At 38.1% G+C, this 13,325-nt stretch overlaps 1 protein-coding gene across 6 annotated transcripts in view; it reads left to right on the top strand.

Annotated features, from left to right (window-relative positions):
* The window catches only part of Ptprr (protein tyrosine phosphatase receptor type R), a 263,312-nt gene that overhangs the window by 164,514 nt on the left and 85,473 nt on the right, over positions 1-13,325 (top strand). For 5 of the 6 annotated variants that reach the window (XM_055626072.1, XM_055626074.1, XM_055626076.1 and 2 more), the window contains 3 exons: positions 115-228; positions 3,292-3,447; positions 10,468-10,578. In XM_055626072.1, the coding sequence (XP_055482047.1) occupies positions 115-228; positions 3,292-3,447; positions 10,468-10,578 (381 nt within the window). Of the gene's footprint in view, positions 1-114; positions 229-3,291; positions 3,448-10,004; positions 10,351-10,467; positions 10,579-13,325 lie in introns of those variants that run through there. The other variant, XM_055626078.1, reaches the window with a different exon arrangement.

Genomic DNA, 13,325 nt, shown 5'->3' on the forward strand with positions numbered 1-13,325 from the left:
TAGCACTCAGGCTTACGAAAGCCCCCACACACAGTGGCCAGTTACTAGTGGTGAACTGGCCATATGAGACTCAGTATTCACTCGAGTTTTGTTTTTTTTATCTTTGTTTTTCAGACATTGCAAATGGATATAAACAAGCTGAACATAACATTGCTTCGGATCTTCCGCCAAGGAGTAGCTGCCGCCTTGGGGCTCCTACCCCAGCAAGTGCACATCAACCGTCTTGTTGTAAGATGACGATCTCTCCTATTTTCAGAATCCGAGCAGCTTCTTCATCATCACAGTGCTATAGAGCATGGCACAGTTCTATGACTGATAAGCCCAATCTGCCACATTACCCGTTTGTGTAAATAAATTTCTATTAGAGCAAGCGGAATCCACACGTGGTGGTGTGGCGGTGTTTACGCTTACAGTGGCAAAGCTAAGTTGTGATAGCAAACAGATTGACCCATAAAGCCTAAGGAATTTACCTAATCTGGCCCTGTGCAGAAAATAGTTTATCAACCTTGTCATAGTTCAATATTACCTTCCCTGATAGATTTGGAAAAAGACCATATTACTAGTTCTAGCAACCTGATACCACTTCCAAAATTAGTTCAGGGGGTGGAACCTTCTGTATCAGGTTTCTGGACACTGTTTACTCAAGACCTTTAAGCTTATCAATGGAATGGATGCTGAATGCGCAAAACAAAGGTTTATGTATGAATGAAAAAGAACTGATCCTTACCTCAGAAGCTCAAATGGAAAAAAACTTAAGATTGGCATCTGAAGTGGGGGTGAGAAAAACCTAAGTGACCAAGAGAAGCCCTGTGTAGGATGACTCTAGACCCGTTACCCCAGTCACCCGCATACATTCTTCACCCCATTTTCTCAGTATCTGGGAACCTGGATGTCATGAACTACATCATCTCATTTCCACTGAAGATTGGATAAATTGAACAATTTTAAACCAGACGGCTTCTTTGTGTGGCCTTGGCTGTTCTGGAACTCACTCTGTAGACCAGGCTAGCCTTTAATCAGAGATCCGCCTGCCTCTGCCTCTAGGGTGCTGGGATGAAGCAAATGACACAGCACTATGCCTGACAATGATTATTTTTCTTTGCAAAAGTCTAGTTGTCTAAGTCTCACATGACAGAGACTGTGAAGGGCAGATATAGAGGTGGCGTCTGGGTTAATAGCACCACTGTTCTCGCAAAAGAGCCAGGTTTGGTTCGCAGAACCCAAATGGCAGCTCACAACTGCCTGCAACTCTAGTCCAGAATTCAATGTCATCTTCTGACCTCCACGGGCTACTATACACGTCATTCATATACATGCATACATAACACATACATGCACATGAATACACATTCACACACATATATATTTAATACTTAATATATATGCTTAAAATACCTAAATAACAATATATATAATATTTAAATCATTAATATATTAAATAATTAAGAGACTTCAGGTTTTCTCATAGCTTTAAATCTTTATTTATATTATATTCGGAACCCAACAAAGGACTAAATAAATGCTTCCATTTCATTAAATTGCATGCCTTATTCAAATTAAGCTGTCTACTCTACACGTGTAGCTGTATCTGTATTTTCAGATAGACAGAATTTGTTTTGAGGGTTGATTTATATTTCTATGTATTTTTCTGGGGGTGAAAGTTGAATTGTTTCAATTCCCACAAAAAGCATTTATTCTTAGTAGGCAGTTTTTAGAGACTGAATCACTACTGTAAAGGTTTTAGTTCAAAAAAGAAAATAAAGAATTTGTTAGCATCTTTTAAAGTAAACGTTGTGGCTGAAGAGACGGCTAGGTGGTTAAGAACACTGTCTGCTCTTCCAGAGAACCTGGGTTGAATTTCCAGCACCCACACAGCAGCTCACAACTGCCAGTAACTCCAATTCCAGAGGATCTGACAACCTCACACAGACGTACACGCACATAAAATAAATAAGCCATTTTTTTTAAGAGCAAAGATTTGCTAGGCAGAATAATGCCAAACCATTACCCTGGTAGTGGGAAAGTAGAAGCAGAGGATCTGGAGTTTGGTATTGGACTTGGATACATAAAGGCGCTCCACACTAGCCTTAGATAGAACATAGGGAGAGCTCATCTCAAAAATATTCAAAAGCAAAGACAGTTACTACAGCCAGGGCACCTAGCTTGGTGAATAGATGCCTTGGCTCTGGGTCCAGGTTTATTAAATGCATTACTATTGAGGGTAGAGTTTCAAAATTTGGAAATTTTAAGGTCAAAAGAATGAGGAAGGGAACGTCAAACTTGTCCAACATCTCTTCCTTGGCCAGTCTAGCCTTTGCATTCACCCTTGATGAGGAAAGATAAAACATGGTGGTGCCTGATGGTTGATGCTTACACTGGGTTTGATCAAACTCGTTTGACTATAAAATATGACTTTAAGCCTACGTATTCAGGGAGCTTCTGAAAATTTATGTTAAGTTGGTCCAAACCTATAATTCTAGTATTTAGGAGGAAGCTAAAGCAAGATGTAGAACTAAGAACCACATTATATTGCTTCTGGCTATGCTCTCTGAAATTAACAATAGCAGTATACATATTAGTGTATATTATAAATAATAGAATATATATTTTAATAGATAAAATATTTTCTGTCCCATATTTAATACAGAATATAATTGTATATATTTAATATATTAATATAATATAAAACAACATAAATAATGTAATATATTATATTATACATATAATATATTATAAAATGTATGTAATTTATATATTTGTATATATAAATTATAACACAATCATAATATATTATGGTATAATTTATGCTATATTATGTATACTTACATTATATATTATATTACTATGTATAATGCATATAAATTAATATAATATAGGATATATGTTATATTAATATGTAGGCTAATATAATGTGTAAATTATGTAATATATAATAAAATGTTTATTATCTAATATATTAATTAATATAATATAGAATATATTATATCATCTATAAATAAAATAATATAAATATTATATATTAATAATATATTATATGTTTTATATAAATTATAATCTATTACATATTACTCATATCTTTGATAGTTCATATTTCATATCTTTCATTATATATTACTATGTATTAATTTATTACTGTATGATAAAGTATAAAAAGAAAATTATTATATATAATTATTATATAGTAAAATTATTATATAGTAAACTATTAAATTTTACATTCTGGAGTTCTAACTAACTAAAATAATGCCATTTAGACATCTTTAACATACCCAAATGGTGTGCCCTCACTAGGAAAAGAAGAGCCATGTTGAGTTGTTTGTGTCCCCTGTAAACCGGAAACCAGGAGAGCCACAGGCCCTGCAAGCTGAGGAAGTACTGCGTTCGCTTAATGTCGACGTTTTGCATCAGAGTTTACCGCAGTTTGGAATCACAGACATCTCCCCTGAGGTACGGCACTGCATGGAAGAGTTCATTAAAAAAAAAAAAAAAAAAGTCTGCATTTAGCACGATTTGCTAATCCAACCTGTGAGGAGTTTAAAACAGCACTCTCCACAAAGGTCTGAATCTGGTATGCGTCACAGTTTGTGTGTTTTCCTTAAGAAAATGCACTTTTCATGTTAAAGTTTGATTCTTGAAATAATTGTGACCCTGTAATTTCTTTTCGGTAGATTGTCTACAAGAAATGCCAGTTAGATAGGTTTGTCAGTTACTCACTGGAAACTGATTTGCCAAAAAACAAAAACTTTACTCTGGTCTGTGTTCCTCAACGAGAGAATAATTCCTCATCACTTCCATTGTCAAAATAATCACAAAATATCCATTTGCCCCATGATTTGGAAGTATGTGAGATCGGCTTTTTCCTATGTATGAGATTTTCTTTCTGGTGTTTTCTAAATTTGACAGTTAAAAACGGGTTCTCTACCATCCCTCCATTTTTCCTACACAGTGAATAATCCCTCTCTATCTCTCCTTTCAAACTCAAATTCATCAGAATAACCAGCATCCTAAAGAAATGTAATTCAGTTCACAAATTCATGGAATTTGGCTTTGGAGGGAAAACATGAACACACAGAAAGTAAGGTACATAGAAATTAAACAGCTGTCTCAAAGTGACTCAAGAGTGAAATATAAGCTAACACTTAACATGTGTTAGGGCCTGGGTTTAAGCCATAGCATGTAAAGAAAGAAAAAAGAGGAGGGAAAAAAGAGAGGGAGATAGAAGAAAGGAAGGAAGGAGGGAGAGAAAAAGGGAGGGAGGGAGGGAGACAGAGAAACACAGAGACACAGAAAGAGACAGACAGACAGACAGAATATGAATATCTAGATGGAGCATGGTGGTATACCCCTGAAATACCAGAAACCAGCACTCAGGAAGCAGATTCAGGACAATCAGTCAAGTTGACCCACATGGAAAGTGCCTTGCAGGCCAGTCTGGGCTACTCTTTCCAAATAAAGCAAAATAAATCATTATTCTGTGCTGGCTTTATTCTGCTTTCCAGGAAACCCCATTGCCTTTCATTTCCGCTAATAGGTATTAGACTAAAACTCGTGTACTCAACCATTTGAATCCTGGTGAGACAATATTGCTCTGTGGGGAATGTTTTCCTTTGCATGGTGTCACGCCCCCTGAGCCTCAGTTTCTTCTGATTCAAATGGATATTAGTCTTTATCTAATGCACTTGACATATGGATTAAATTTTTTAAATATATGCGAAAATCTTCCGATTTTGTTGGTAGCAAACAAATGGAATTTGAACGCGGACGACTTAAAAATTGAGGCTGGACAGTCCTTTGCTATCCTCGGAAGATGGATCCAGGACAGCAGTGTATATCAAAATCTTCAGACACGAGGATTTCCTGTGCAGAGTTACACCTGCATGTACCCTGCGAACATACTCCCACACGCATCAAATCCTCTCTGAGTTACTTATAACACATGATATAATGTAATTAAAATGTGAAGAGTTGCTAAAATTATTGTTTAGGGAATAGTGGCCCAAAACTGTGCAGGTGAACTGAAGATGAATTTGCTTCACTAATAGCTTCTGTTCGCAGTTGGCTGAATTTGCAGATGCAGAAGCCACAAACAGGAGGACAAACTGTGTGTCACTACCGAGCCAAAACAGTCACCCTTCTGCTCACACCCTGTGCCGCCGCTTTTGGCTTTGTTTGCTTCCCCTTCCTGCTCAAAACCTGTTTCTTTTTCTTTTGCTGTCAGAACAATCTTCTTCAGTATACACCTAATTTTTTGATTCCCTGGTTTCAAAATACAAATAGGATGCGGGCTACATTTCTTATGGTCTACAGGCGCTGTGCTCTGTATTTACCGAGTGGCACCTGCGTTTGTGTTAGAGCAATCCTCAATTTGCTAGTTATCATGACCCTTAAACCCACCCCTCCATGCTTGTAATCTGGTCTTTCTATATACCTTCCAGCTTTCATCCTTCTTTTAATGAGAAAGGCTTCCATCATTCCTTCTGGAACTTAGGTGCTCAGTGCATCATGTCCCTGTTGAGGTCAGAGCGAAAACCCCTCCTGCTAGGCTGTCTTGAAGGCTATCTCTGCACTGTAGGTTCTTTGAAGGGACATGCCATGTCACTTTATCTTTGTCTCCAGTGCCTTCGCTTTGTCCAGCAGCATGAAGCAGCTGAGTCAGCAAGTGTCGGGATGCCATGCTAAGACCTACCCTAAGCTAAGAAAACAAATAAGCAAGCCCAAAAAAGGCAGAGCTTGAGTCTTACATCAATTGAATCACACTCACAGATAGCAAATAAAGACAAACAGGTGGCTTTAGAATGTGAAGATCGTGAAGATCGCAGAAAGAATGGGAAGGCCACTATTCAGACAGAACCAATTAAAATTTATATTTTAGTGTGAAATATAGAAATTGCCAGGCAGTGGTAGTGCACACCTTGAATCCCAGCACTCAGGAGGCAGAGGCAGGTGAATCTCTTGAGTTTGACGATAACCTCGCCTACAAAGCAAGTTCCAGGGAAGCCAGGACAGAGAAACCCTGTCCCAAAACAATAATAATGGTTAATAATAATAATGAAGCCCACAACATCTGTTTTCATGTGAGGTTAACATTAAAATAAGCACATGATAAGAATGTGTTTTAACAAGTACTTGCGGGCCTCCCAACACGTAACTGTGGTAGAGGAGGAGGTTACATGGACTGCCCATGAGGAAGCTATTCGTCTACAGTAGATGACAAAGCCTGCCCTAAACTTAAAAAAAAAAAAAAAAAAAAAAAAACAAGTGTATTTAGTGACCACAATATGATGTTTGCCCATAAAGTTGCTGAAAGGTATAAATCTAGGAACTGTCTAACCTGTGAAATACTCAGTATAAGGGCTCATCAGGTGTTTCAGTTGAGAGTAAGGGACATTTCAGCAAGGTGAGATGGGCTGTGTGGATCTTTTGTTCAGTGCCGCTAGAAAGCCCGTCCTGAAACTAAATGTTAAGAAGGAGTAAGCCAAGAAAGAAAGAGTCTGCAGTGTGCAGGTTTGAAGTGCTTGTGTCACATTCAGGCTAAGGGACACTGCAGAAATGGGGACGGACAGTTGTGTGTCTTACCTGTGAAGAGCTACCAGGGCTCTCCCGTATGTTTCCCCATGGCTTTATTCTTTTCCTTGTGGTTAAGGTTTCTATAACCTCTTATGTCTCAACCCTGTCTTACCTGATATCCCTCAAAACATACCTTCCTATGACCGGGTAGCCACTATGGGGGAGGGGGAAGGAAGAACGCCTGTCTCTGGGCTATCTTTTACATCCACTGCAGAGTTCCACAAAGATGTTTCAAAGCATCTATTCCCAAATTTATGTTAATTATTTTCATGGAAAAGGGTGTTTTTGCTACTCTTTCTTTATGTTCCTAGTTTGGGTTTTTGTTGTTGTTGTTTTATTGAAAATGTTTCAGAAAGCAAAGAAAAATACCAAATAGAGAATTACTTTTGTTAATCATCTGTTTCTGATATGAGTTTCCTGAGAAAAGACATCGTTTTTTGTTTTGTTTTGTTTTCCTTTCTGGGGTGAAGAGTCTTTAAGACAGGGTCTCACACTGTAACCAGCTGTCCTGAAATTTATGACGGCATAGGGCTTGTGATAATTCTCCAGCTTCAGCCCTCTCAATGCTGGGACTATGTTATGAGCCATCACATTATTTCTTTTATATATATTTTATGTGGTGCCTAGAACAGTATAAGCACATATTGTTTTATTGTTAGATGCCTGTAAATTTTTTAAATGCCCTTCCTCTTTCCCCATGAGACAAATTCCAGAGAAATAAAATTAACTCACTATTTTAGTTTTTATTTACATTTTTCCCAAAAATTGATAGATAATCATTGAAACATTAAATTCCACATTAATATTGAACAAATCATTTAGGTTCCCATTGTTGTTCATTTGCAAATGACTCCAGTTTCATAACTTCTGTATTGCAAAGGAGGAAGTTACCTTCTTTAAATAACAGACTGATGAACTGATTGATGTCTGAGAAAAAGTGACTAAAAAAAACTCATATAATATAAAATATGAACCATAAACTTCTGGGTTGGGTTTGTTCCTTCAAACTCAGTACATTAACCGGAGAGCAAGTGTGAAGAGTTCCAGGCCTAGCATGCAATGCTGAGGGCATATGACATCGGTGTTAACATACATTAGATCACCCGGATCAAGAGCTTGCATTGTGTGTAATAGGAATAAAATCTGGCCCTTCCTCAACAGAGCCATGCTATGGTGAGATGAGTCTCATCAATCTGCGGTAATCAAATGAACCATTCCTTTTACATAACATTTCCATTTCTTTCTTCGGACTTCACCTCTCCCAACATGATATACCTCCTGAAGTCCCTGTATCTGTTTCATCTTCCCTGATATTAGGGAGCGGAAAGAAAGCAGAAAAGAAGGAAAGAATGAGAGAGTGAAAGGCTGTTGTGGGAGATGGTGAAGTGAAGAAACCAACTGCATGACATCAAGTTATGAAACAGCTAGAGAAGCTGACGTCATAGAGAAAGGAAACATCTCAGTCTCTTTCTTTCTTTCTTTTCTTTCTTCCCTGTGGCCTGGTAGGGAAATCTCATCAGGGGGAAGTGATAAAAATTCTCCTTATAAGTGGATATTAGTCAATATCTCCACTCTTTAATAACAAAAACACACCATCTTTTTTCACTGCACCTAAGTTGAAGGCAGAGCAGCACAGCTATGAAATAACCCATAAAGATGTTACACTGGCATTAACTTGACCTGGCCTAGGAGTCTATGACTTATTGAACCCGCAGCCCCTGACAAAATCTGAAAACCACTGGGTTCACCCTATGTAAAGGTTAGATTGGAGATTACTGTGTATTACAATCTTTTGATGTGTGGTCTCATGACTACAAACTTTTCCTTTATTACCCTGCCCTTATCAGGCTGTTTAGATCTCTGAACAGATATAGCAGCACTCAGCAGGAGCAGCATGACTCAGAAGGAAATCTATTTACCAAGAACGTGCAGTGACTAAGTTCTAGTTCAAAACAAGAGCCTTTTTAGCTGTGGGTGCAGTATGGGAGGGTGCAGGATAATTCTTCCATCATCATTGCTTCACTTAAAAAAAAAAAAAAGCCAGGTCTGTCTTCCACAGAAAGGAACATGTTTATGCTCTGAGAACCATACACTAAAGAAGGAAAATGGATCAATACAACATCTCTCTCCACCTCCTAATCACCCTTCTTCAAATTTTACATGAGTTTAAGCACAAATCCTTATACTTAAATTTGACAAATATATGCTGCCTGCATGAAGGCTTAACTAGTTTGCTTTTATAGCGAACAATAGATGCCATTTACTTGCCTGAAAAAAAAACTTCAATTCCATTCTCGATTCTTACAATAGTTTTCTTTTCTATTAGCTTCTAGCTGTGTTTACAGAGAAACTGAAGTGGGAAAAAAAATTCCCTGCCTGTTTTTAAAGAAGCGAAAGGAAATTGTCACAGGAACCCAGTCATTCTAGCAGGGTCCTAAGTTACTAATCACCTGGCCAAGCGAGTAGTAACAGATTCTCTATCAATCAAAGTATCTACATAAATCATTTCCTGTATCTATGCATCTATCCAGAGGTAGCCAAAGGTAGTAGGGCATAAATAAGTCTCTCCCCAAATGATTTGTATTGTCATAATTGAACTCAAAGTCTCGTCATTCATCTCTCTACTAAGATTCGATTGAGAGCAGAGATTAAAATTTCCATAAAGTAATTTTAAGGTTAATATTTTTATCTAATTTGCAAATACTAAGTATACTTTTTAACTTTAAAAAAATAGCTAGAAATTAACTCAAAGTTTAGAGACCTAAAATATAGGTTTAATTTGAGGCTGTTTTAGTCTTTGGCACCAAAAGTTAAGGATAGACATATGCTCTCCCTCGGACCTGTAAACTGATCTTAAGAGTGAGTGGAAACATTTTGCTTCATACAGACTTTATGTTTTTCCTACTCAGATACCACCTAGGTTTTCTTTTATTTTTTGAAGTTAAGGTTTATTTACCTATAAGTCTACAATGTCACTTAACTTATAAAACGTTTTCATATCTAAGTATGGTGATCCATACTTATGATACCAGCACATAGGGGGCTGAGGCAAGAAAGTTGCCTTAAGTTCAAGGCCAGCCTGGGCTACAGAAGGAGCGAATCTGTCTCGAACAGAAAACAAAAGTTCTGAAGTAGCCATCAATGTGCTGTTCTGTTTTGAAGATCCAAAAGAAATTCACATCTTCTTTATAATTCTTCTGTATCTCCACTCACAAAGCTAGAAGTGAGAGCAATAAAAATTAAAATAATCCTATTTATTTTTACCATTTATTACTAAGTAATTCTCACCTTGTGGGTGTTCCCTGTTACTTTAAATAAGATATATTATCCTAGCAATCTCTACACAGGATACTGCGTTAGATTTTGACAAAGGAAGTTCCATTTAAGGAGGAAAAGGATATGATAAAAGAAGAAAACAAAACAACTATCCTCCCAACCTCGCGGCTTGTTTGTTAAACCGTCATGAGCTTTTTATTTACACCTGTTTCGCTTTTGTTTAAAAGTAAGGAGCAGAGCTGTGAACACAGTGTGGACGTGGGAGGGGACTGGCTGCACGGAGAGCTTTGGAAACAATTTCCCGGCGTAGAAACACACAGAGCTCTCTTACCTGTGAACCAGGTGATTTCAAGAGAGGCAGTGCAGGACGTGGAGAAAAGCAAGAACCCAGGAGCCTGCCCTGCATGCCCACCCCCTCCCTTACAGGATCTCCTGACATAGAGGATGGCTGTCTGTCCGGCTGTGCCTGGGCAGTTAGAGAAGCAGCTGTGGCAGCGAGGGTTGGAGGTGTGTTTTACTACACTGAATGGAATCAAGCTAAGAATATGTTGACATATTCTGATAAGAACGCCAGTTTCCTCAAGCTCTCCTTTAACACCGGGTTTTCTCTTTTGCTTTTGAAAGAAAAATATTTTACAAGGGCAGCATGAAGCGGACAGAATCTGGAGCAAAGAAGGATTTTACGCAGTCGTCATTTTTCTCAGCATCTTTGTTATTATAGTAACATGTTTGATGGTAAGTTTGTTTCTTTGTGTGTCTTGTCCTTTGTGGAGCCCACTGCTTAGTAATGTGAGGTAGTTTGCCACTTGAATGAATGTTGAAAAGACTGGAAGCAGAAGCCAGGCTCTAATCGTGTTAGGCTGGGACCGTTTTGTGGCAGCTGAAGATTGATTGCTGAAAGACAGTGCTGAAAGGGAGTGCGGAAGTATGGATGCTGACCTCTACGGAGAGGCTGGAGCTGCACCCAAGTGTTTAGGCTCTAGATCAACCCCTCTGTGAAGATTTAGAAGGTGATTTTCCGAGCTCACTGTAGCCCTTAACGTCACTTAAGTCTCGGGCGTACACTTTGAGCTGACTTTATTTCTTCTCTTTTGTCATCTTTATGGGACATGGAGGGGGAAAAAAATTGAAGAAGTATGTCTTTGAGGCTAGCTTTCTCCCAAAGGAAGGGTTTATTTCCTTGTTTTAAATGGTCTTGAAGGTATGTTAAGAAGTATCAGGCATTAATGGAAGCAATTATAGCCTTGAAGGTAACCCACTCACTGCAACCTCATTTCCAGCTGAATGAATAATATGCAAGAATAAAAGTAAATACTGCAATTGTTCTGCAGGTCGTGATATATATAACCTACAAATCATAGTCCTGATTTTAAAAAGTAGAATCCAAAATAAACCCAACCCACTAAATTAAGCCAGGCTTTGACACTGAATGAGTTAATAGTTAACTCTCAAGTAAAACAAGGATTTTTAAATATTATTATTGTTGTTTTTAAAAAAAATTGCAATGTAGGATAATGTTTGAAGTTTACAAATGGGTTTAATATCTTTTTATGCTATTTTCTTTTTATTTTGTATATCTTTAGAAACATTTCCTGTTTTGCTTTACATCTCCTCTCCAAAAGACAAAATGCTAATGACTCCATCTATAATCAACAATATTTGATTATAATCAACAGTGTTTTATTGCATTTTCTTTATTTGTGCTCTTGCTTCTGGAAATGATACCAAAAAGATTGAGACTCAGTCTAGAAAGTCAGAAAGGACCACTGGATCTGAACTTGAGGCATACAAATAAGGTCACAAAGAGAGTGAAGACAGGCACATCCCCAAGATCTCAAAATTAAGGAAATTACCAGAGCACCCTAAATTTTCCATTGTAATGGATTAAAGATAACTCCTTTGGATCAGAAACTGAACCTCTAAAAACTGTGACCCAATAATCAAAACAATAATTTAAGAAACAAGTTTAAAAGAGATGTTATATCTAAGTGGCAGGAATTAAGGAAAATAATTTTAATGAAAAGATGAAAAGTTTGATGGAAACTGTAGAGGAGGTCTCTGACTTCCTGTTTAAAGGGTGTGGTTCCTCCTCGTGGCTGACTTCTCTTCAAGATATGTTATTTTTCTTCCCTCAGCCTAGGAAAGCTCAGGTTCTGCCCTCTGTCTTGTTAGTCATAATTAGGAATTATTCTGTTTCACAGATTAAAGGGCTTGAAGGAGCTGGGGGTGCAGCTCAGTAGAACTCTTGCTTAGAGCTTGTCAGCCCCATGTTCAGTCCACATCAGTACAGTGAGAAAAAGAGGAATTGTAGAAGAGTAAGGAAAGAAGAACAGAAAGTAGAAAAAAAAACAAGGTTGGTCAGAAGATTAATGAAAAAGATTCAGAAGACAAAGTGGAGAGGGAGGGGGGAAGCCAGTTCATAGGCAGGAAAAGAGCAAGGTTTGCTATTGACAGGTAAACTGTTTCTTATTCACTGACTGTAACTGAATGTGATGTCTAGATATCCCATAAACTGGGTGCAACCAGGCACTGGTGTCAGACAAAAGGACCTAGAGTGGTCACTCCCTCAACTTCTTAGGTCCAACATCAACTCCCCCTTTTCCAATATTAGCCAAACACCAATGTAAATGGCACAAGCCTAAATAAGCCTGTTCCAACGTTACCAGAACAAGTCAAGAAAGGGATGTTTCAAAAGTACGGTTGATGTTGCTGGGCTTGTTGTGGATTAATCCATAATCACAGGCAACATGTTCTCGCAGTGCAGGGGAGGAGAGCACGCTTCCATCACAGCTGTTCTCTGGAAAGCTTTAATTATGGAAGGAAATATGGACGAAGGTTAACCATTGTAAAACATCAAATAGTGGACATACTCTCTGACCTCATCTATAGGATATCCTGAGAAAGGAAAAAAAAAAAAAACTATAAAGATTTGGGAAGGATCCATGGCTGTCAAATCATGGTGGGTGGTGGAGGGGTTATTGTGTGGGGAATATAGATTTGGGGCAATGAACTTCTTCTGCATTCTGATGGCTGTGTGGTGTTATAAATTCACCACGTGTAGAAAATGCACAGTGCTGAGAGCGGCTACCGTGTGGCAAGAGTCAAGAGCAACAATGTATCAATGCCAGTTCTTCCTTTATAACAAATTACTTACACCAAGCAAGAGGTCTATGAAACAGACTTATATAGGACCTCGGTACCTTCTACTCAGTTTTCTCAGAAACATAAAAAGTCATATCAATTCTTTGGGGAGCATTAAATTGTAATGAAGGCCACAGAGAAGAAAGCATGGTAGTGAGCGACGAGGTAGGACAGCCAGACATTTGGGAGCTACAAACATGCATGGGGTACCCGTGTCAGACAGAGAGACAGGAGTCAAATGGTGTTGCGTTTAGACTGTCACGTTCTGGAGAAAAACAGAAACAGTGTTCATGCAGATTGTGTGAGGATATTTAAGAGATAAGTCATTGCTTAAGAAAGCG

Source organism: Psammomys obesus, unplaced genomic scaffold (assembly GCF_907164565.1).
Source record: "Psammomys obesus unplaced genomic scaffold, mPsaObe1.curated_primary_1811, whole genome shotgun sequence".
In the NCBI taxonomy this organism is placed as follows: Eukaryota; Metazoa; Chordata; class Mammalia; order Rodentia; family Muridae; genus Psammomys; species Psammomys obesus.